Source organism: Siniperca chuatsi, linkage group LG13, assembly GCF_020085105.1.
Source record: "Siniperca chuatsi isolate FFG_IHB_CAS linkage group LG13, ASM2008510v1, whole genome shotgun sequence".
In the NCBI taxonomy this organism is placed as follows: Eukaryota; Metazoa; Chordata; class Actinopteri; order Centrarchiformes; family Sinipercidae; genus Siniperca; species Siniperca chuatsi.
The window spans coordinates 13,502,866-13,528,896 of NC_058054.1; the positions used below are offsets into that span (position 1 = coordinate 13,502,866).

The 26,031-nt window shown below is 39.8% G+C and overlaps 1 protein-coding gene across 9 annotated transcripts in view; it reads right to left on the reverse strand.

Moving 5' to 3' along the window:
• Nucleotides 1-26,031, reverse strand: part of LOC122887418 (phosphatase and actin regulator 1-like) — a 48,374-nt gene that overhangs the window by 3,827 nt on the left and 18,516 nt on the right. Inside the window, exons 1-10 of one of the 9 annotated variants that reach the window (XM_044220621.1) lie at nucleotides 22,239-22,353; nucleotides 18,866-19,030; nucleotides 12,294-12,374; nucleotides 10,460-10,663; nucleotides 9,594-9,936; nucleotides 8,430-8,656; nucleotides 7,320-7,476; nucleotides 3,280-3,335; nucleotides 2,153-2,214; nucleotides 648-788 (exon numbers count right to left, since the gene is read on the reverse strand). In XM_044220621.1, the coding sequence (XP_044076556.1) occupies nucleotides 648-788; nucleotides 2,153-2,214; nucleotides 3,280-3,335; nucleotides 7,320-7,476; nucleotides 8,430-8,656; nucleotides 9,594-9,936; nucleotides 10,460-10,663; nucleotides 12,294-12,374; nucleotides 18,866-19,004 (1,410 nt within the window). In that variant the 5' untranslated portion in view covers nucleotides 19,005-19,030; nucleotides 22,239-22,353. Of the gene's footprint in view, nucleotides 1-647; nucleotides 789-2,152; nucleotides 2,215-3,279; nucleotides 3,336-5,565; nucleotides 6,937-7,108; nucleotides 7,225-7,319; nucleotides 7,477-8,429; nucleotides 8,657-9,593; nucleotides 9,937-10,459; nucleotides 10,664-12,293; nucleotides 12,375-18,865; nucleotides 19,031-21,691; nucleotides 22,354-26,031 lie in introns of those variants that run through there. The other 8 variants (XM_044220620.1, XM_044220614.1, XM_044220615.1 and 5 more) reach the window with 8 other exon arrangements.

Sequence of the window (26,031 nt, forward strand, 5' to 3'; positions counted from 1 at the left end):
TTAATAACCTTACAATCCTTTTAAAATGTCATGTGTGGCAGCAACCCAGATGGATTATGTCATTAGTTTTGCTATTCAGCATGACTCAAGGGGACGTCTACAGCCTTGGGGAGGATGCTTCTGCGACAGGAGAACAAACAATATTCAAATCTGTGCTAGACGGTAGAAGCAGGAAAAAAAAAATGTCAGCAGAGCAGTGCTGTGCCTGAGGGTCCTGAGGCACTGCTTGTCCGATTACTCTCTTATGTAAGGGAAGTTGTTGCATAATCAAAATGCTGAATCCCTGTGATTTTCACATGAGTGGTCCTCAGGTGTGACCTGGCGTGTTCAGAGCTGTATATCATCAAAGCAAAGGAGGCAGAATTGCTGCTCCGCAAAAATCAAGAACTCATTAAAAGTCAGAGGCATGGACCGCTGGGCAGTGAGCAGCAGGACTGCTCCAAGGTGTTTATTCACAAAAGGGAACCAAACAGAGGTGGAACTAGACGTAACAAGAAAGCAAAAACACATCCTCCTACCACGCTCCTGCGTTACGAGTTGCGTCATATGGAGGCACAGAGGGATGAAGGGGAGCACAATGGTGGGATCTTGAGATTATTAAAAGATTATCTCAATTTAACTATAAGATTAGTGTAAGTGATACTGGCCTTGTCAGCTGCTGTGAGCCGGGTCCAAGGCTTATCTGCCCGCCTGTCATAGTCCTGGGCATCTGACACCTCCACATAGTCACTGAATCGGATAAGAATTTTGGCCTGTCTCAGCTCCTCTACAGTCGGCCTCTGGCTCAGCTGTAACAAGAGCAGAAAAAAAAAGTTGGAGAACAGAAAACTAGGTCAAGTATTCGTAGTCGCTGTCACATTTAGCAGATTCTCAGAATCTGCATATACTGTACTCAAGTCCTTACAGAAAGATTAGGGAAAAAAAGACTTACACATCCAGTATTTTTTATGTAGGTGAGAGGAGTTCAAAATTAACAAACAAAATTAACATTTCAGTTCCTGCAGACCTTTAGAGTAAGAGTTCTTTATTAAAATTACAAGGAACAGACAACTTTATCACTTAAGCACCTTCAGTTGTGCACCTCATTTGCACAGTTGAATTCACTGATAAGTGTAACAGTGTACAGCTGAAGGCACTGATTACATTCTCAGATACTGAATCTTGATCTGAATGAAAACAAATAACATGATCAAAAACCTATGAACTAATTGAGAAACAACATTCACGCATTGTAACAATCTTAAAATGGGCTAATAAATCTGTACTAAATGAATCTGCATCAAAAACAACAACACAATCAATAAATAATTTCAGATAAGTGTATCATACATGTACCCGTTTTAGATGGAAATCGCCAGCATCTGGCCAAATCAGCCGGGTCACTATAATCAAGCAATATTGACTTATCACAGTTATCAGTAATGGCTTATATGACTGTCATAAATGAAATACATAAATGCCAGAGGCAATTTAGAAACAGTGATGCCATTTCACAATTTGTCCATCAGAGAATAAACTGTTTGTAAAAGATTGTTTTTCAAAAGTAGAATGTTACGTTCAATAGATATCCTGATCAAAATTCTTAAAAAATTCTTCAAATATCTGTATTGGCCTCCAAAATCCAGTATTGGTCAGGCAATTGTCCATAATATATTTAGGTCCAGAAATGCAAGTTGGTTAACTACATGTGCAATGTTCTATGAATGTGTAGTTATTGTGACACACAGTATAGAATGAGAATTTTGTTTCAAAATACAGCACCCGTGACCGGAAGGCTGTGTCAACATTGTATACAATAAGGCATGTGATGCATACAATAAATTCCTCCAACAGCTGTGAGATTTTTGTTTTGAGCAGCATGTCTGCAGGTGAGCAGAAAGTGCTATAATCTAATTGAAAGTGATAGGAACATGGCTCAACACCTCCCTATGGGGTCGAAGGATTTGGCAGCTAACATGCTGAAGGGCCAAGGGCAACAAGGGCATCAGTGTCTCCTGGGGGAGACCTGAGAACTGCAATACAATAACAGGCCAGTAAAGGACTAGATTATTACTTCTCACTACAGATGAGTCACTGTCACAGTGTTTGTTTATCCTGGCCAACAATTTACCCCCTCCAAATGCTTAGATCCAGAGTGGGCTTTTAGACTCACCTTTCGTGTTAGCCTTCGTTTTATCTCCCTCTTCTCCTCCATTTCCTCTTGCTCATTGCGAGCTGCAGAAAATAAGAGGACGATTGTTATACTGCGAGTACAGGCACATGCAAGCAGTGGACTGTATACATTATGTTTAGAAATTACTGAAAGGGAAGCAAACACACTATTTGCATAATATGGCTCATTGGATACACAACCGAACTGGATAAGTTTCTTAAAGCCTAAAATATTTTCCATCATAATACTATTACGAATGGGTATCAGGGGAGAATGATTCAATTTCAAGTTGTCCCAGGGCTTTTTGGTCATGTTTATGATCAAGTGATTAATCTAAAATCTAAAATTCATCCATGTGTTGCACCATATATTCAAAGTCAATTACAAAGACAAAAACCCTCCAACTCAGAGAAGCGATTTAAAAGGAGAGACAAGAGTAAATAAGGAGCATACTGGGACACCGCTTCTGTTTGCAAAAGCTTCAGCAGTCAGTCTGCATTTTATATTGTGCTGAACACATACTGTATCTATAGTACTACTCAGTTTTGGATTACAGACGGTACCTCTCCAGAAAATGAAACCCCCGTTGGTTTAACCTCGGTACTGTATGCGTGTGTGTGATGGGGAGGACATGACTTGTCACTCATGAATTCTTGGACTTTGTATTTTCCTCCCGCACTCTGCCAATCATGCAGGAGCTTCTAGGAGAGCAGGAACTGCTGGTAAATCAGTCTTTGATGTGAGAGCCACAGAGTCCCAGGCAACAGAACTGCTTCTCTCTGATACTGCCTGTGTTTGAGCTAAGAAACCAGTCTCTATGGACATGACTACTCAGGAAGCCCTGCCGCCTGCCTGTCGCAGATGAAAAGGGAGACCAAAGAGGAATAAAGGGAGAGATGTATGCCACTAGCTTTCACATAACTAGACCTCTCAAATCACCAGGCGGCACTATATGAAGCGTGCACGCACAAAAGGCTGCTACAAATATGGACTCAAGCTTTGCTACAATGTGTTTAATGATGCGCCACACAAGGTATTTTAGTCAGTTTTGTCACTTTTTTGTTAAATTGTTCACACTCGCAGCTTAGAGATAATATTAAATATACAAGTTTAAGACAGACACTCACGTTTGAGAATGTTCCTCTGTTCCAGCTCCTCCGCTGTGGGTCTCTGACTCAAGCGCCTGGTTAGAAACATGCATCCATGGTCAGCACATAATCATTGGCACTAGGTAGGCAACGCTGAATCAATATGGTAAAAAAGCTTCCTAATGCAAATCAACCTACTTTACATGTAATCATCAACTGTCATTGTTCAAAATAAATTCCATGTAAACTTTTCACTGGTTCTTCTTCTGTGGTACACATAATGACACAGTTCAGAGAAAGCTGCTCAGTTTAGTTTTTTGCCCAGTATTCACTTCCATGCTTTGACAGCAACTCCCAGAAAGGTTATCTTATTGGCATTTTGACGCACAGAATGAATGCTTTTACAACTGACAACCCTGGGCTTTAGAGTAAAATTAATTAAATATACATGAACTCAATGCTTCCTAACTTCCAGTACGACTTATTTATGAGCAACAGAGTTCAATGTTGTTTTTCGTATAGTTGAAAGATTTGCATCTTATTTAAACGCTTCCCTTAAGATAGCTTGACAAGTGCACTTCCCAAAAAATGCAGTCAGTCATGATATCCAATCCCTCTCTTCTAATTAAATGACTGCATGATAATACATTGGCTGCAATGCAGGGAAGAAGGCCGGTAAAAGCCTGATATTCCTGAAGACTAGAGGACTATGTCACATGCCAACTGAAAGGTTTCAACACTCAAGACAGCTAAAATAAACCTACCACACACACATTTACACATACAAAGCCACATGGAACATGACAGTCAGACACTGTCCTGATCAGTTATTTTTTTTATTTTCTGGGACATCTCAAGAGATACATTTTGCACAGATTATCTTTGATTTCCTGGAAATCTCCTCAATTTGTAAGAGGCTAAAATGACTAAATTACTGAAAGAATGACCTTTCAGATATTGCCTAAGTGCTTTCAGCTGGGGACTCCTAATATAGCACTGTGTCAGGACCCTGCGGCGGTAGACCTAGCTGTAGACACTAGATCAATGATTGTCTCCATCTCGTTAGATCTGACAGCCATCTGGAGCTGTTCAGCCCTGTAAACTACTGTATTCAGCATTAGGTCTGTGCTAAGGCTGGCTTGTCTCATCTCATCTTTTGTCATTTGTTCTCCCACTTGAGGGTTATCGTTCAGGAAAAGTCAAGACACTGAATCTCAGACTAGAGCTCTCCGCCTCTCAGTATGGTCAGAGCATTATATCAGCATCATGCCAGCAAAAATGCAGCTACTATAAATAAACATGCACAGACTAGTCGGCAAACATCCATATGGACGCTCCTTCCCAAACAATTTCTATCACAACCAAGTTTATTTAAAGCACTGACATTATCATAGTGCCTGTCTGTCTGTTCTCTGCAATATGAAGACTAGAGCTAAAGTGGCTGAACAATTTGCTTGCTGCACTAATCAATATTTATATTATTTTATAAATAAATTTTATATTAAAAAAGGTCCAGTGTGTAACATTTAGGAGGAGCTATCAGCAGACAATAATAAAAAAGTATGTTTTCATTAGTGTATAATCACCTGCAAATAGGAATCGTTGTGTTTTCATTACCTTAGAATAAGCTGTTTTTATCTACAGAGGGAGCGGGTCCCTTTCCACGGAGGTCACCATGTTGCACTGCCATGTTTCTACAGTAGCCCAGAAGGGACAAACCAAAACACTTGTCCTAGATAGGACCATTCACATTTTTCTGGAGTTTCGCAGACACAGTAGTTTCTCCTACATGCTTGAAAAGGGAGGGTGATGCGAGTGGTATTCAAATGGTTGCAAACTGCAGTTTCACCACTAGAATCCTACATACTGGACCCACAAAAGAATTATCATCAAACTCAGTTCCAACTGTAGTTCCCCACAGCTCTACGGAGTAGTTTAGCATCTTTCAGCTCATTGTTTTGGTCTTTACGACCCACAAATTTACCATTTTGGGTCACTCTCACTACTCTCATCAACCTCATTTTGTCGGTTTTAGGGATGGGACGATATACAATTTTATCGCCGATCAGGATAAAAAACACTCAAGATAAGTTGATCGTGGGGAATTTCCATTATCGGGATAATCGTGAATATCCCTGAAAAGCCCAATGCCAATGGGACTATATTTTTGTTAAATGGATAATTCCTGTATTTCTTAAGTCAGGGGTAATTATATATAGTGATGCAATTGATGAAATTGTTGTCTGTAACATGTGACGTGGTTGAGTCGTGAAAAATAGAGCCTGGAATCATCATGTAAGAAAGAACAGACACACGATGTTGCTATTATGTATTTATCCTTTATTTATGCAGGGGGGATCTTATGATTACCTTATTTAACATTGTTTGATTTTCATTAAAAAGGATGCTCACTACTGTCCCGTCGTGGCAAACTTTTCCAGCAGTTAAATTAAAAAGGAATATTTCAACATTTTTGGAAATATGCTTATATGCTTATATAAAACCAGAATTTGTCATTTTTTCACTTTGGTTTTTGTGCAGATTAAAAACAAACAAGATATAATGTGTTAATTTGCGAGCTTTAGAGGTGCTGGTAGGCAGAAGTTTTTACTTTTGTACTTTTGAGTCATGCTAGCTGTTTCCCCCTTCTTCAAGCCTATATGCTAAGCTAGGTTAACCCTTTCCTGGCTGTAGCTTCATATTTAACTGACAGACATGAGAGTGGTATTGATCTTCTCATCCAACTCTTAGCAAGAAAGCAAATCAGCGTATTTCCCAAAATGTCCAACTATTCCTTTAAGAGACATAAAACACATAATACATAAAAAAAAAACATGCAAGCAAGAACCACAAAAAAATAAGCCAAAGACGCAGCAGTGTTTATCAGCTTCATAAAAGGGTAAAAGCAGAAATTCTCCTGTTCAGTTTTCACCCTTGAGATAAAGGGTCTGCAGAGTTTTCCCAGTGAATCAGGTCAATAGAAGTAAGTTGAAGTCAGTGTGTCCTAGAATAGCATTATCATAATCAATTCTGATTGGCCAGGCACAAGCGACAACATTACAGGACACAATGCTCTTGGCAAAAACCATGAAATTAGGACTTGTGCATCAGATGACACTGTGCAAAGGACACTGTGACAGAGCTTTTTGGGAACATGACAACTAAGCAGGCAGGCCTTCTGGGAACACGCTCTGTGTTCCAATCACAGTGGGGAATAGTGACTTGTGTGCCAATGTCTCTAGATAATACTCCATCCCTCCCTTGCAACCATATTTCCCACATCTTATATCTTATACTATCCGGGCTTTCATTTTTACCCATACACTTGGCGTCTTTTCCTCTCTCAACACATCATTACAGCCACTTAATTCAGACAGGAAAGTCATGTTCAAAGAGAAGAGTGAAATCAAATGAGGACTGTGATCCATTAGGGGAAAACATGTTGTCTGATCTGTTCAATTACTAGTACTCATATTCATGATCTCAACATATGTATACAAATTCCTGTGATTTGTACGCACTGTAACAGTGTAGAGTGTGTGTGTGTAAATTGCTGGTATGAAGTGGCTTGCGTGGTTCTGCTGTGTGGAGGAGTCGGGTGGAGATGGTTTGGCACATGCATCACCGTGGTGATTCAGTCAGCGAGGGAGGAAGTCAGGCAGGAGGAAGAAAGAGGAGAGAGAGAGTGAGAGAGTGCTAGAGAGAAGACAAGAGAAGAAAAAAGAGAGGGGGGGTGATGCATTGCTGAAATTAGGTCAGCTCCATTTTCAGAGCCTCATTTTAACGAGATAAAGCGTTTATCCTTATCTGATGTTGAGAAGGAAAAAATGAAAGGGTATAAGAGTGTTTCAATGGACAAAAGGCTCACATTTGCATCAGCTTTGGACTGAGTCACAGTTCTGTCAGCCAGGATATTGGGCCATCGTCAGCCCAAAGAAAGACAAAATCCTTGGTGCTCTTTTCCGGCAGCCACTGTTGAGTTGGCTACAGCAACATCAACCAGGTTTACTGAAACTATTTGGCCCATAAATTGTGCATGTGTGTAAATGTATTCGAGTTAAAAAATGCATGTGTCTCACCTTGTGAGTTTGGTGCCTATCTGCTGCCTAGACTCTAGTCTTTCCTCATCTGTCTGCATGGGCAGGATGTTTTTCTCCTCCAGCTCTCTTTTGGATGGACGGTTACTCAGCTTGATGGCTAAAGAGTCTTTCCTCAGCACCTTCTGAGCCAGGGTACCTAAACACAAACACCATAGTCAAACATGAGACGAGCTGCAGGCACAAAGCATAGATCTGGGCCCTCATTTACCGAAATGTTCTTTGACTTTTTTCTTCATTCTACGTTATCTCTCAATTGTTTCAAATAGATTATACCTTGGATTTGGACTACACAATTAAAGATAAAAGTTCAAAAGATACATGACACTCAAAACTGAATTTGTAAATAAATAGGTGTAAAATCTTGCCATTTTTCATTTAAATGTTGTCACCTTTATTTCATGGTTTTGACAGAGATTTAAATAGTTGCAAAACGTTTGAAAAAGGCCCACATATGGAATACTGCTCTACCCTGTGGATCACTATCACTACGGTGATTTGACTGTTATTTGATGTTTTGTACAACTTTAGATGCTTTGCATCTAAAGTATAAATAAGAGTCTAAATCAAGTAGTATTACTCATACTTTCAACACATTGCCAATCACAATGTTTAAAAACTACAACATGCTCCCATGTGAAAACAAGGATACAGGGTCAAAGACATGAACACCTCAGCAGATTTGCCAAGAGGCTGTGAATGAAAGTGTTTCCATGGGTGACAGCATGATTCTAGATACACTTCTGCGAACCTAATTTTGGCCCTGCTTTGAAGGTCAAACTACATCTGAGTTCCAGGAGCCTTCGGGTGAAGCTAGCAGTACTGTCATTCAGGATTGGTCAAGCAAATGTGTCATAATATCTGTAAACATGATCCTTATATGCATTTTTTGTCACTCTCCTCAACCTGCCTTTGCTTTTACCTTTGACAACAAACAGATGAGGAAAATTCTAAATAGACAGTTAATAGGTCTCTGTTGATACATTTAAGGAAAACCAACGTAATCCTCCGACTTTGCAATCAACTTTCTCTTCATCTGTGCAATTTAAACATTAAAGACTCCTCAGGGCCACCATAACTGCTGCTACTCACTTGTAAATATGGAGTCGTCATCTTCGTCGTCGTCCTCGTCGTCATCATCCACGTCATCGTCCTCATCCTTATACATGCTGGGCAGATCTTCATAGTCAGACTCGTTGGGCATGTTCTCCTTATCATCCTCGTAGTCGATGATCACAGACGGCACTTCTCTTCTGTCCAGGGGAGCACACTGACCACCACCGTGCAACACAGAGCTAGTGGCGTGAAAGGGACCAGATCTGGGCATTAATGTAATGGGTCATGCTTATGGCCATAAGATTTGGCCATAACATTTGGCCTTGCTAAAAAAGGATTAACTTCACTTTCAGTAGGCATCATTTACATGCAAGTGCTAACTGGTGACATATTTGATAGAATGATTAATCGCAGTGTAGTTGGAGCGTCTTATGATGAGCCACTGTTACGTAACCATTTTCAAAACTTTGAGACTAATTGTAAGCAATATCAGGACCATTACTTTCTTATCCCTGCCCAAATGGCTTTGGTGAAAAAGAGATCCTAATGTAAGAGCTTACATAATGTCCAATCCGCTACCCTGTCCCTTTCCTCCAAACATGAAGAAACGCAGCTCTTGTAAAGAGCAGCTGGTCATATTATGCCAGGCCAACTGCTGGAGGGACGCCTATTCCATGAGCCTGTGCCCACACATACACACATTTACTTCAAAATTAGGCCATGCTGCCCTGTGAGGCACTGTGCTGATTTAGACCTGTACACCAGCTCTACATGGCCTCAATAACACTGGGATATATTTGAGCGTAGCAGACAAGTATCCAAAAAAATAAAACCTAATTATATGCTAATTATAATGCATTTTTTCAGTAATTCTCTGATTAGCGCTGTTTTGGCAACAGCTTTTACTAACAAGGGATTCATTTTATCATAATAACCAGAGGCTCATCAAATGAAAGAAAGTAATTCTTTATAAAGGAAACATGTTTGGGCCAATAAGTATTATAAGATATAACTTCCTTCTGTGAAATATTTTAAATGCCAGCATGAAACACTGACACATGTAATTCCCCAGATTTTTGTCAAAATCTGACTCCGATATTATGTGTGATGTACAGACAGATAGAGGCTGATCCATAATCCCTCCCTGCCTTCACTGGAGGACAATCAGATGTAATGACCTGAGCGCTGACTGCTACTAACCTTTCGAACCTCTGCATCGAGAGTGCCAGGGTTTTATTGAGCTCCTCGATGATGCGGCTGGGCGTGTGCAAGCTGCCGTACTGAAGCTGGAGCGGGTGACCGTGGCTCTGGTGAAGACTGGACAGACCAGCGAGCTGAGAGGGCAGCAAGGTGCCGTGGTGGAGGGACATGCCCTGGGGAGGGCCGCACTTTTGGGATAGAGCGCTGAGGGGATTGGGGGATGGAGAGGGGGAGCTGGAGTCCAACCCCCCAGGAGGCACACAAATCATCACTTTCTTGGGAGGCAGAGGTGGAGAGTGCTTCCCCCCGGGCATACAGGGCAACTTCATTGGCTGGCAAGAATCTAGAGAGAAAAAAAATCATGTATAACAGGACAGAAAGAGGGATTACTGATCATTTCTAATGGGTTAATTTGTGTCATATTGCATCCACTACCCTTTGCTGGTGCAGACAGATAAACAGAGCTCATGGACAATCAGACATGGCTCAGACGTCAGTGCAGAGTGGTGGGAATTAGGCCAGCGTAATGCTACTTCCCTCTGACTGACAGATTGACAATGACAGAGAGAGCCCAGCTGACCTAACCACAGGGGAATTTAATGAGACTACTATAATCCTGTGCACATGTGTGGTAACACAGGTAGGGTTTTGAGCAACAGCAGTCATCTCATTTTGTCAAAACATGTACTCCGTATTTACTGTGAGAATCCCCCCCGCCCCCCCTTTTTTAACAGTCTGAGGTGGTGAAATAAATACCAATAATGTGCAAAGTAATAAGCAGGGTTTAACAAATAGTATATATTGGTTTGGATAAAGTGATGAGAGCAATGTAAACCTGCAACTGAGTATTAACTAAGACCACCGACCTGTGCTATGGTTTGGGATCCTAGAGAAAGGCTTTGGAGGGAGAGCAGGAGGCTGTTTGTGGTACAGTGGCGGCTTGGCGGGGGTATCCTGAAGGTCACCTTGGTAGGTGACCGATTTCTTGGTGGGCAGGACCATAGATGACTTAATAGAGGACTCCCGAGTGCAGACTCCGCCGTCCATCGAGGATCGGAACTCAACGGTTGCTAAACACAAAAAAGCAACAATCTGACAAGCATCAAAAATGTGTTTGGCTGCACAAGACAGGCACTTCCCAAAAAGACTGTTCAAACAAAGTTTAACTTGGGGTGTTGAGCTTTGAGACAATTGGGAAGAGAGGGCGATTCTGGAAGCTAAGACTGTTTAACAACCTGAGAGCCTTTTATCAGCACAAACCAGACCAAGGAACAGTGTCAGCCAAGCAGTTTGACAGAACTTTTGCTTTAATTCTTTTACAGCGCTGAGCCATTTGATGGTTTTTGCATGATCGCATTTTAAGGCTGACAGTGCAATTCACAACGCTGCTCACAAACAATGCATTTATATTTCCAAATTTCAGTCATGAACAGAATGCTTACCCCTGTGTTATTTGGGCAGCAAAGTTAGTCTCTAGACTTTAACATTCAGTAAGTGTTCCAAAGGATTTTTTCCTATTTAGTCTGCTATTATCTCAAGACAATAGAAGTCATAAGTCGTTATTGTAACCAGATGTTATACAGGTAGACCTTCAAAGACACTCATTTTGTAGAATTTTCATAAGGAAAGATCTGATTATATCTTTAAATTCAGCCATTGAATTGTAAACTAGACTAGTGAAAGGGTTTGGCTGGTGTGTGCCACATTAAATCCAGGCACACAGTGTGCCAGTCAACGAAGGCGACCAGTTAAAGCTGATTACAATCCAGCAGCCAATCAGATGAAGGGTTAACACATTTTTGCCAATATGGGATTTCTTTTCTTTTTAATGTATTTTAATTTACAGATCCATTTCTATTTTGAAAATACCAGAGCAGAATTTATTTTGTTGTATATCTATACATCAGGGGGATGTCAGTGCTGATAAACTACTACAGCTTTCATAGATAGATAGATATATATCTTAACTGTTTGCTTAAAAATAACCACTGCTGAATGATCAAGCTGTGCACAGAAGCCTTTTTTATTATGGAAACTGGGCAGGAGAATTCAGTTTATCAGTTTTGACCAATTTGCTGAGCTGGACAGTGTCTGTAAGCTTAAGGCACTTTAAGCCAAGGAGGTTGGCTTGCATTCTATGAATACAATATTCTATTTATATATTTGTACTTGATTTAGTACAGTCAGTTCGTCAGACATTTGTTTTAGCTTTTGCATCAAAGAGTTGTTATTTTTGAACACTGTCCAAAAAAAGCTAAATATTTAACAATATAAATAAAATTAATTATGGCCAATTAAAGTGGCCATATGTTTCCTCATTTGCTCTGTTCACGTCTTGGCAAGAATCAATGGACTTTATCAGCTTCACCAACTTTGTTTTTGATCTCCTGAGGCATAAAGCACCCTGCTGTCAGACTTAAATATACTCTCTCTAACTTTGAATATGGGTGTCTAAGGCACATCGAATCAAGATCAAAGAGTTTTTAAAACCCTACATAATTTCTATAATGAAAGATTTTATCTCTAGATGCCCGTGCCAAATCTTGAAGAGTGCACTTCAGAGACTACTGATTAATGAGGAGATGAATAACTGAAGACCTTCCAATTTTGTGCACCACATCTACCGTTCTTGCAGTTTCTACTTAAAACCAAGAGTTTCCAGCTGTTAAATAAGGCTGCAGCTGTATAACATCAGCTCACCTTTTTCGAAGATCTCTTTCAGCACTCCTCTCTTGATCAACTCATCTCTGCTCTGTCGCATTGACATTTTCCTCTCCAAAGCTGAGGGGGTAAAGGAGAATAATGTTAGTCATTTTCATATTGGTCAAACCCTTCAATAACACAAAACAAAACTGAAAACGTTCTCCAGATCTCTCAAGGTCCCCAGGCAAAATTTTATCCTTTGCAAGATTTTGTCCCAGCTCTGGTAACTTTAATAGAACCTTTTAGAGAGTATTTTTTGTTGAAGACATGAGAACTGATTAATGAAATATAAAAGACAAGGCAGGCATTAGTCTATATTTTTCTTATTGTCAACAAATCCCATGAAAAGATCAAAACTAACTATGTGTTAGTCTTCCCTATTCTGTCTGTTGCACTCAGCCCCAAACCCATTCATTCCAGGAAAAGACAAACCTTTTATACGATACCTTCTTAAAAAAAAAAAAAAAAAAAAAAAAAAAACATCTGGGCACTGTAGTTCTTAGCAAAAGTTATTCAAACAGGAGTAAGCAGTGCATTTTTGGGGACTATTTTCAGCTGCATTAATACAAATTTGGTGGGCTACTTAGTATTTATGGCAGCAGAATGGTGTATCTGGAATTGAGTGCCCAAGTTCATGGTAATAACGGAACAAGTCACCCAGTGCAACAATGTGGCTCATTGAGGTGTTTTTAACAACAACAGAGGTATATGGCATTCATAAGATATATCAAGCTTTGGCTACACATGCTTGTTAGTAGGATCAATTCATTGTTATTTGACAATAAGAAGAATATAGACTATTCTTTTATTCTTTATCCTTTAAGTAAATGCATTTTTCACTGATTTACCTGAACACAACTGTATCTACAGTATATTATTGGTCTTGCTGTACATGTATGTGTAATGGTACATCTTTTGATCTTTTATCATATAAAAGATCAGAATTCCAAGCAACTGCAGATGACAGAACAGTGTATTGAAATCCTGGACTTTGTTGTAAAGATAACCTGTGAAACTGACTTCCCTTCTGAACACCTAAAGCTAAAAAACTGGGCCTCTATTAACAAAAAAGAAAAGGATGGAGGAGATATTCCAGCAACACTTCTCATTTTACTTCTCATAGCTACTGCTTGTTTCTACTTTTAGCTTCAACAGTTGAGGCACTTAACATCTTCTATCAGTAGGCTGAATGAAAGCCGTTAAAAATCACGTTAGTAATTTTAAAATCTACACCTGCACTGAAACCAATTAAGAATGTGAAATCAGCAACAACACTTGAGCACACTGCACAAGAATCTCCCTGCAGGCCTCTGCAGCTCCTGTTTAAGAGGGGAGGTCACAGATTGTGCCATGTGTGCTTTACATATGACCCAGGAGTCCTGTCCCAGCTCTATCAGAAGGCAGTGTGTTCAATGCTAATACAGTGTGGATTAATGAAAATACTGACAGCTTGACCTCTCTTTTCCTTGCCCTTAATCACAACACAGTGGAATGAAAACCAACTGCTGAGAGTAAAAATTAAAAACACAAATGAGAGTCATACAAATGTCAAGACGGGCAGGCCTCTGGGGCACAAATTTGGATACTCTGTGCGTCAATGTTCGAAAATATCCAAGCAGAGCAAGTTATCATCAAACAGTACCCTCCATTATGGAGTTCCTCCAGGATACCAGATGTTCAATATCACTCCATACTTCAAAAAGTTTTTGAAGAGAAGCCTGTATGAGATCAGCTCCAAGCCAGGAAGCGAAACATTTCTTTGGAAAATAACGTGACCAAAATATCACCAGTGTGTCACACAAAGAATCATCTCCACTGGAGCCCTACGAAGTGGTAAATTAATGTGTGTGAAATGCAAGGAAATTGTGGCATTTGTAGATGCTACTTGGGATGCTAATGCAGGCAGCTCCATCAAAAAGTGTTTTTTTTCCTCCCAGAGGCAGCAAATGTAACATCAGGTCAAGTATACCAAGGGGATAGTAAAAAGACTTATCAAAGAGTTGGCCAGAATCAACATAGAGGAATGTTTCTAACTGGGAGGGAATGCAGCCAGTTCACTAGATTGTTTACCCAAAGCACCACAGGCATCAAGAGGCGGTGAGGCATTGCACATTTCACCTCTCAAACTTCAGTTTCTGAACTGTTGTACATTTTATCAGAGAGGTTTCTATTAATGTCTGCCAGTTGAGCAGTACCTGGATAAAGGAAAAATTAAACCTTGTAGTACTCTGAAAATGTCATCAAAACTAGGAATATCTGCACCGTGGCAGTCGATTTTCATCAAACTTGCAAACCCTCTTTAATTGAGAAGTGATGACTGCTTTTGACTGCTAATGTCGTTATCTTGTTTGGGATGTACACCATTAAAAAAATGAAAAGACATGTTACACTAGGGTTAATATTTTCAGTCTCTATACCATTTCTTTTGAATGAAAATGCAAAATCCTTAAGTGACACTTCATTTTCATTATTTGAAAAACTAAATAAATTATTTGTCACTCTTTTGGTTGACAGAAAATGTTCAACAAAATGTCAGCACCATCTCTTTGCCAGAGTGGGAAAAACCCAGGGCTAAAGGTTGACGGTAGGTTGGCAGTGCTGTAATATATATTCAGGGATTACACTGCTGTTTCATCCAAAATTAAAAGTAATTACTCAAAGCTTTATGACATAACTGCTATGCCATGGGATGTGCACTGTTATGCAATACCATTAACTCAAAAGCCTTTGTGACAATGTGTCTTCAGATTTGACAGATATTGTGCTTCTAAAACAAAAGAAAAACAAATTGTTACAATGGAAGTGGACACAGCAGGTGGCGCACTAGCCGAGCATCGAGTCAAGATTTAAAACACTGGCTGGTCTTGCAAAAAACATTTTGTTTAATATTTAATGAATACATTGATAGTTTGCAAGAAGTAGAATTTCATGTTCATTTCATCAGGAAGGTCCTGTGAGGGCCCTACAAAACAACACATTCAGTGCAGATTTAAAAAAAAAAGAAAAAAAAAAAAAAAAAAAAAAACTACCACTCACACCAAATATTCAACTTTGATCCTAGTATGATTGACCCAATCATCAGCTGTCTGTTTGCAATAAAGTCTATTACTTGTGTATATGTCGCTACACTGTACAGCTGAGGTACACCAACTGAAATACAAAATGTATTATAGGCCTATCAATACCAAAGAACACAACACAATCTATCATATCAGAGTTTGAAAAGCAGAAACTGTCCTCTAAATCACCTTGAATATCAACCAAGTTCTATTTTGGACAGTCCACCATGGCCTAAGTTGTGTCCAACGTTCCAGCCACTCAATCTGTACCAAGATGAGAAGATTAGACACTCATTGGGGAGACTCAGCTGAGAGCATATTAAATTAAACTGGCATATCTGAGTACAGTCTGTATTGATCTGAGAACACTACACTTAGTTTTTTAGAGAAAATAAATTCCACTGCATAGTGACCCACATAGTCAGAACACATCCTACGAACCCTGAGGCTCAGTAGCTCAAAGTGGAGGCTTTTACCAAGGCAATTCTCTCAGCCTGAGCCTCACAAAAACTGTATTAAAACTTTCATGGAGTCTTTTATCAATGAGAAGCGCGAGCTTTAAGGCTCACACGTCAGAAGCTTGGATATGGCTAAACGAGAGCTTGACACACAGAAAGGATACATCAGGTTTGTAATGTGGCATTTGTTTTTCCTCTTCATACAGTATATCATCCATGAGCAGGTAGGAAATCTGTGATTCTTCTTAAAGATTATGCTAATAGACAGCAAGAATAGTGCATTAGGCGACTGCTGTTCATAATTTAATCTGCTAATTCATTTGATTAGAAATAAAAATGAAGATAACATCAGACTACCACATGCATGTTCTTTGGATGAATCTCTGCCTAGTGAGATCCCTTTGTGATACAAGCTCGCTGTAAGAGTACGATAAGACAGCATGATAAGACATCCAACTGTCAGGCCCTCCCTCCTTCCTTCCTGAGGTGAAGAGTACAGTCCCCCAGAGTTGGCATTCATCTGCTTAATATCATAACACATTCATAATCTTCTACTGTGCTCAGTGTCCAATTATCTACGACAACATCTGCATGCCCAGTGGCTGGTCTGCTCCCTGCTGACAGACGAAACATAATCAACAGTTAGGCATCACAGACAACTGCAGAGACAAGAAGACAGTACATAGGGGCAGGAAAATCCAAGATCATAGCAGTGCAGCAGGAATCACGACTATACACTTACTCTCTCAACTTTATCTCTAATGAGATGAATGTAGTGAAGTGCTACTGTATAGCACATTTTCCCTATTTTTAAGCAACATATTGACAAATGACCAACAATGCCCTCTAGAGATTTCAAACAAAAGCTCAAGATGCCAGCTGACAAAGTTTAGCTCAATAAATTAAGTCAGGTATAGGTCATAATTATGTGTTTTCTTATATTGTATATCTTATAGCGTTCTGTTTACATAAAAGTGCAGCTTTAAATCTCCATTAAGGTGCAATGGTCCATGTGTTGACCACTACAGTTCAAAATCCCTAAGCCACTTCCTGTCATTTGATTTATTTCATGCTTGTGCAGTGGTGGAAAGTAACTAAGTACATTTACTCAAGTACTGTACTAAGTACAAATTTCAGATGCTTGTACTATACTTGAATATTTCTAGTTTCTGCTGCTTTCTACTTCTACTCCACTACATCTCAGAGGCAAATATTGTACTTTTTACTGCACTACATTTGACAGCTTTAGTTAGTTACTTTGCAGATTCTGATTAACAATACAAAATATAAATCAATAAACAAATTAGGATATTATTATATCAATAAGGCTTTATTGGTCACCAGGGGAAATTCACAAACTACCCAGAAGTATGTAAAGTAGTGTGTGTGTGTATAGAGATATATATATATATATATATATATATATATATATGAAAATTAGCTCCATATTAACCAGCTGCAAAATTAAAGTGATGAACACATTAATGCATCACAAAATTATATTCCAATAATATATATTATTTGAAATGGGCCATTCTGCATAATGAGTACTTTTATTTTGGTACTTTAAGTATATTTTGATGCCAGTACTTTTACTTAAGTAAAGGATCTGAGTACTTCTTCCACCACTGTGCTTGTGAGTGCAGGCCACATTTCTCTTATTTGGAGGCTTTAAAAGTTGGGTTCATGTTTCTTGCTGAAATTGATGTGACGTGTGTGCGTGCGCAGTTGTAGTGGCGGCACTGCAGCTAAAGAACCTGCCTGAGCATTGGAGATACTTGCAAGATTACACAGTGCAGAAATTCCACTTAGAGGCTGCTCCAGTGAGATATGCTGCTAGGTCATAATCCACCATCATGCTGCTATCAAAAAGGATTGAACAGAACAATAGTAGCAAAAGAATTATAGACAGCAGCATTATGCATACAAAACAAGTGGGTAACAAAAGCGATGAAGAGAGCTTTTTCACTCAACTCCACTGTGCATTAACACCATTGTTACAGAAAAAAAAGCCCTTTTGTTACTCTGTTCTTGATTATTGTACTTCACCACAACTGGGAAGATGCTGTTATCATAGAGCATACATGAATGTACTAATGAACAGAAAACATCTCCATGAATGTTTCATCAAGTACGCACTCCCTATTAAAATACAGTAAGACTTCCGAAAATCAAGCATCTAAGGCTATAAACCAGATTTCGTCAGCACTTTTGCGCCTTACTAAAAATACCACTTAGTCCAGAGAGACTGCTGAAGTGCCAGGGGGACCATGTTGGGGCAGAAATACACAGCCAAACAGCACTCTGGGAACAGTAACAAAGCCTAGCTGAAAGGTAATACCAACCTAGAAGTCAAATACATGTTTTGTGCTTGTGGAAAGTGATTGAGATGACAAGACATCACATTAGTCCCTGTGATCACATTCAAGACTGACAAGATTGGCAGTAAGAGAGCAATGAGGCAGTCACAGCAAACATGGTCAAACCAGACAGAGACTGATTCATTCAGCAAATTCACACCTGGAAAATGATAATTTAATAGCATTACTAAATCAGAACATCCTGTGCTGCTCAGACCGGATTCAGGTCTCTGTGCAATTGCTCATCTCCCACAAAAGCAAGAATTCTGCTTCCAACCCGCAAGATGCAGTCTGACAAAGTGTCTCCTCCTGTCCACCAGGCTGACAGCAGAATTCAGGATGTGTCAGCCAAAGAAAATAAATACAGCCACATCTGAAGAGAGAATGTCCTTCACTCGCCCCCCTGACAACACTGGGCTGCAAGATCAAAGGAACTGTAAAGAGACCTCAAAACATGAAACTCCAACGCTGCACTTTTGCTGAATCAATTTGCCGCATTTTCAATCACCCTGGAGACTGAAACTTAATACTTTTTTTTCTTTTGGCCAAAAGATGTACACTGAATTTCTTTCCACAACCAGACAAGGCATAAAATAACAGAAACCATGGTTGTTTGTAATACATGTGGCACCTGCAAGTGTTTTTTGTGCTTATATAAACATACTGTAGAATTAAGTAAAAATGTCATGTACCAGCAGAGGTCTGCTTGAACTTCTCACTCTTCTTCTTCCTCCATTTCCAGGGCTTGAGGAGGCGTCCTAGAGTGGCAAACTTGCTCCGACGACGGATAGGTGGAGTGTGGGTGCCAGAGACCAAGGACTCGGAACGCATGGCAGCCAGCCTCTCTACTTCCTCAGCTGTAAGGGAACAAAAAAATAAATACATAAACAGGGTCTAGTTTAGGTGAGGGTGCAGAGGAGGTGATATAATAATAATCATGTAGAAGCTAGCAGTGAACGTAGCAGACACTTTTGCTTACAAAGATCCAAGCAGCAAGAATCTGTGCCAAGTGGCCTCCTGAATTCCCTAGTAACTGGATGAGGTTGGGAGAGGATAAACAAACCTGCATATCAAATAGCAGTACGCAGGATACGCTCCGAGTCTAAACAGTTTGAGGCTGCATCACACTGAGCTGTTGGCATTAGCTTGCCAAAACACACTAAACAGACTGATAAGCACCTCATTAAGGGGAAATCTTTCTACTCCTCGTCAAATATTCACAAGGCTCAGCCCTTTAGACTTTTACGTACCCTTGGACATCAAAAGCAGAAGAATGTTAAGCATTTTATTGTAACACAAATGGGAAAAGTGAATACATGTTATATTTGAAATATTCTGCAATCCAAGGCTACAAACAGCCCCACTTACAAAAAAACTAGACACGAGGGTGCACACACACGGTTTTAGCTCCAGAGGTATGATCATAAAGAGGTATTCAAACTGAAATCTCTGACTCAAGAGTGTCACTAGCTTGTGAACAGACCTAAAAACTGTGAACACTGCTAGCAGCAAATAAACTAGGATGTGCCTTTAGACATGGAGCTGTTTTTCTACCGTGCTCTCCAGTCTCCTTACTACAAAACTAATTGAACACACATTTAAGTAGTCTCTAAAAAAGCAGCGTAAACAAAAGTAACATGCCCAGACTCAATAGCTGAATGCAACCATCTTGCAAGAACAGAAGACCAGCAAAGTATTCACAACTACTTCATCCTTCTCACTCATAACAGCACTCACGAGATCATACAAATGTTTCAGATTTCAGAATGTAATTTACTTAACACTTGCTTGAGATGGGTAAAATGGTAGGATAAATATTCAAAAAGTACTAAAACACTTGTATGGTATATGCATACAACATTAACTGGAAATAAATAAATAAATAAACAGAATAAAGGCCAAGTTCTCATGACTGGGTCTGGATAACAGACTAGAGTCTGGATGTGACCTCTAGCACAGCATGTTGTGTCAGTTGTCAGTGTCACCTCATTGCATCAGATCATCACCCATGATATGCTGTCAGGGAATGTGCGGGTTGCTTGTTTTTAAATAAATTACATCACATTCACCATGTTTGCCAACACAGACATATCACTCTGTAGACCAGTCACCTCCCCAGGCCAATGGGCCAGCATGATAAATAATGTGGCAGTAATGCAGTGGAAATCAGTCCCACGGACCATCACTTGAATGATCTAGTGCCTCAGAGCCAACCATCTTAGCAATCTGGCCACCACACCACTCTATAAATAACGCTACAGTCAATGCTAATCGAATCCAGCAGAGATTCAAATTACTTCATTAGAGGCCAAAAGGATAGATAAAAAAGACAGGAAGACAAAGAACCATATCTAAGCAGAGTAACATCCAAGTAAGAACCAGCTCTGTATACTGTACACACTTTTAGTAACTTCAGTAAAAGAAATGCATACAAACTGAACATCAGTTCACAACATAACACACTTCTTTGTAGGCTACATATCTTCTACACATTACTGAAATATGTATTATATTGACAAAAGAAGCATGCTTTTTAAAATAATTCAGTCAAAGTGATTCGTGGTGCATTCTGTGAAGACGAACCCTCTGTATATTCTCTACCCAAAGGGGTTTATGTCTGTCTGTATTTGTGAAAAAGACTGATGATCCCCAAATACTGTTTAATACTACCAAATCTTTTTTTTCACTGAACCATTTCCAGGCAGAAACACAGAACCAGAATGTCTACAGTTTAAGAGCATGATGATGTAATTAATTACAATATTGACAAAATCCTTGCAGAGGGGAGATGAGCTCAATCTGCAAAGCAAAAGGAAAAAGGAGAAAATCCTCTTCCAAGTACCCAATGATTAAACTGTCATGCTGCTTTCAAGGCAGGTGATCATTTCATGACACACTAGCAATTCTATCCCATCTTCATCGTGTTGCATATAACCTACATTCTCCCACTAGTGTAACACAATACACTGATGTGGCTGATTTTAATTAAAAACACTTGTTTGCATACTAAGATGGCTGAGTGATGATGTAATGACACTGAACTGGAAATGGCTTTGTGCACACAGCCTGCAGTTTCATGCCATCTTAATGACATCTATAGGCTAAATAGGTCAGTTGAATTAATACTTGAGCTTCCCACATAATAAGACTAATTAATAAATATATTTTTGTGACGCAAACCAACAAGTGGCAATTCAAGTCAGAGCCCAACCCTATAAGAAGTTCTGATCCAGTCAGAGGCAGTTTCCACAACAGCAACAGTGAATCACTGTCGTTTTGTGTTTAAAGGTATACGCTGACTGACCCACTTAAAATAGTAGCTACTGAATATCATCACACAAGCAGACACATGAAAGAGACGCAAAGCACATTCAATGTTGGAGCACCTCATCTGGTTTTCAAACGCGCATATGAGCCCAGAGGCATGGCAATCGCCAGATAATGAGAGGAGTACATCCTGGATGGCAGTACCGCAGGGCTACTATGGGCGAAACCACACAAGGCTCGAGCCTACTCACCATCCTGTGTGTCGTTCCCGCGACTGCAATTGCTGCAAATGTGCTTTATCTCTTTCCCGATGTGACAGTGGATCGTAAAGGGCATGTTGTTGTTGTGGTGCGGATACTGGCCGTGCCCTTTCTTGTTGCTGAGAGACATTATTTTGACCAGGCTGAACGCCTTTTTCTTGGGTTTCTCCACCGCCACGGGCGTGTTTTCTCGGCACCCCGTGGTAATCCAAGTGCCGTGCATGATGGTGGGCGCAGGATCCACCGTCGGGTAATTGGCCGTCCTGAACATTAGGACGCGAAAACGGAGCAGCGCTTCAGTGCGCGGTGTTACGACGGTGTGGATTTAAATTAAAGGGCCATCAATTGAGTCCTACCTGACCTACAGTAGCAGCTTCCATCGAACCCAAATCAGCCGCTTCTCTCTGCTGTACCCCACACCTTTACCTGAGATCCAGATATATGCAGCTACTTGGTTGCGCAATGCAAAAGTCACTGCTGCCAGATCCAAGTGAGCTAATAATAAAATAGAGAGTGAGTAGTGAATGGCAGTGACTACCTCTCCCTCCCAGAGCTGTAGACTGCAGTCGGTTGTAGCTAATCCACGATTAGTAGAGCTGAGCAGTGAGAGCCTGTGATTGGCTGCACGGTGCGCTCCTCTAATAGGCCAGTGTGGACGGAGGAAAAGTTGCTCGTCTGATAATAGGACTCCAATTCCAATTCTGTTTTTTTTTTTTAGCAAGTTACATTATTTGACAGACTAAGCAAAACTACAAAAAACATCATTTGGTGATACATTTCATAAGCATAATATTTGCAAAAACAGTGAGTTGTGGTGTGCTTTTGGGCTAAACAAATCTATTATCTCGTCAGAAGAGTTAAATGATAATTAATCTAATCTGAAAGAATGTACTAAAACATAAACTAAACGGCCCAAAAGAGGATGAATATACGGATGATACTGTTACTGATTTGGTTAAACTGATTTCCTTATGCAGGTCATTGTAGTAGTCTACTGAGTCTTGACTTCAGACCTGTGTAACTCTAGCAAGTACTATACAATGAAGGCGACTGGACCAAAAACGGAGCCCTGTGGTACCTCAAAGCTTTTGTGTGGATTTTGAGTTGCCAACAATAATAGAGAATTTCCTCTGTGAAAGGAAGGAAATGAACCATGTATATTACCATGTCAGTGATACCAGTCAGGTGCTCAAGACACTAATTAAAACGAGATGGTCTACTGTAAAAAATAAAATAAAAAAACATAGCCCTACTGAGGTGGTCTACTATTGTTAAAATTTAGCAGTTGCCTCACCAGGAGGGCACATTAAATCACACACTATTTACTTTTGTGTGAAATGCAATGACCGTCTGGCAGGTCTCATACACATGCACATCAATTAATTCAACATTATCCACAAATGACATCAATGGATAGCAAATTAAGGGTATGTCCTCCACTTTTATCCACCCTCTCACTGATGCAAAACTGATTACAAAGGCTAAAAGATTAAGTGGGATTTGGAATGTCAGTTATAAGTGCAAGGGACAACTGAGGTGAATGCAAAAACTACAACATCTATTTAATTTGGGCATAATAACCCAGAGTCCAGATAATTAAAATCAAAGAAAAGAAACATAGCAAAGGGTCCAGTGATCAGAAAGCTCAATACTTCAAATGAGAGAGCTCAGCCTAAAGTAATACCAAAGCATTAAATAGGCATATTCTTTCTTTACATCACAAATTCCAAATAGCCACTTGCTTGATCCCTGAAGATACTGAGCACATTTTGGGGTAATTGGTAATATTAATGGCCAGTTAATGAGGCGTTAATCATGGAAAAGATAACAGACGTTTCCTACAGAGCAGTGAATGGCCGTGGGCTGGGGGTGAGTATCTTTGATGTTCTTTCAGTGAGCTGCAGCTTATTCAAGTGACATCAAAGCCCTCTCTGAAATGAGGGACAGAGGCACTCCCACCACAGTGCCATGCAGTAGCTGTCCTCAGTTGTCTCTTTTCGGCCGACAGTTTCAGTCTTTTGCATTCATATGCGTTAAAGTTCAGGAAACTGGCAAGAAAGAGCTATTTTTATGTATGAAAAATATTTTGCAACAAAGAGTCAGAGGTTAACGGATAAAGGAGCAAAGGTCTTTGCCATGCATGAGGTAGATGATACTGCAGCAAAGTGTGACTGTGTGTGTGTGTGTGTGTGTGTGTGTTTGTGAGAGTGAACGCGTAAGAGGCAAGAAACAAGAAACGTATGTTGTTGTCTTACTGCATCACTAGTTTTATAAACAAGGACAGTGATAACCTTTCTCTCTCTGTTTACTCCCATCAGTGCACATTATTCTGCCTGTAGACCTTGAATTATCTTAAAATGTACTACAAAAGTGTTCTGTGCCAAGGCTCAATGCAGGCATTGGCCTCAAAAGTAAGTCAACTTATATGGGCCTACATTTTGTTAAGCCTGAGGCCACTTCGGCCTCACTTTCCTATTAGATCGTTCTTACAAGAATCCGATAATTAAAGCTACAATACAGGTTATTTGTCAGCTGCGAGGAAGAATGGTCACATGTGGCAATGTGGTTATGTAGGCTAACTACTGTGTCAGCCGGCTCCAGCACATCACTTTGGTTAATTCACAAGAGAAGAAAGGGTGAACATGCATAACCTATAACTTTAGAAAAAAATGTAAATTGATTTTAAAGGTTTAAAAGTGATCATTTTAAGTGACACTAATAAAAGTAACCATAAACTCAGGTAAGAGCCACCTTTCAATCGTACAATACTCAAAACCTACACTTGTTTGGATTTATACTGAAATTTCAAGCTTTGTTTAACTTAAACATAACTAATTTTAAGAACAAACATCAATTTACATAAGGTCAGACCTGCAAATAGCTTTCACTCCTGTCCTCACCACAGAAATCGTTACCGGCCTCACGCTTCCTGCCTTAGAAAAAGTTAATTTCATTAGATTCATTGGAGAGTTTGTGTATCGTGTGGTGGTTTCAAGTTTGTTTTAGAGGCGCTTCCATTGAATTTTTGGGTGAAACTTTGACTAATTCAGCATAAAATCCTGGGATCAGTGCTGGTCTTCAAAAACTAAGTATACTTTCCTGTGGTTGGAACATACCTGACATTTGTCAAAAACTGTCACAATAAACTTAAACTGTCACAGTAAGCTTACCCAAAGCTGCTAAGAAATATTTGCCAGTCCTGTCTGACTCACATGTGATGGATACGTTGGCTCATAGTGTTGTTGCCATGAAGCCTCAGTAAATGTTAGTTTTTTTATACCACTAAAAAGCAGGGAAAACATGCTTTCTTCTACACTTATTAGACTGGTTTCCATGGATGTGCTGCAAGTTTTAGGCTAAACAATCTTTTAACTTCCGACTGAGCAGGCTGTCACTACAAATCTGCTGTTCCTGTTCTCCCTGAATTTCTCTGTCTCTTCCCATCTGTCATTCTCTCTCTGCATTATTATCTGTCTTACTCCCTCATACTTACACACACACAGTACCACATTTGACACAATCTGAAAGAGAATGAATTAGATGGTAAAAGTGCAGTGCCGTGCCTTTTCCGCTTTTCTTATTTGCTGTAGGGAAATGTGAATGATAGTTACGCAATTATAATCTGTGAGGAGAATGATTCCTCACAAATGTTTAATGCAGTTCTTGGCTCCACCTTCAGCATTAAGCTCAATCTTCCTCCTGACAGGCAGCAGAGTAATGTGACATGATTATGTAAAGTCCACAGACTGCAACAGGAGTGAAACGGTGATGTATACATTTGGAAAAGAAATCAAAGACACAGAGAGACAGACAAATGTCAAACTGAGATAGAAATATATCCACTTATTTTTATAAACAGTTGTGCACGTCGACATCTTTCGCTCTTGACATTAATAGTCACTGTCAATATAATACTGCTCAGGCACTGAAGCCAACAGAAATGTTCATAGAGCACTGTCACACTGTTAGGGATTGTGGTAAAATGCTTGTGATTACAGTTCCAGAAAACTGTAAACAGATGACTGCTCACTTTTCATCTCTGTTATAATTCACTCCTGCCTGTCTTTTCCTCTTCTCGTCCTGTCTGTCTTGCCCTGTCTCAATATGTTTTCTGTACTGCTGGATAAATTGACAATTATGAAAGGGCATGTTAACAGGTGGTAACACAACATATGAGGTGGTACCTGATATTTTGTGTGATATGTACCTAATAAGGAACAATCACTGTGACAACAATGACACTTTTGACTCTTTTTGATTTCCTAATAATAAGTGAATACTTTCCAAGTGTGGTTCGATCATTTCACTTGTTTCTAATGGATAACAACCAG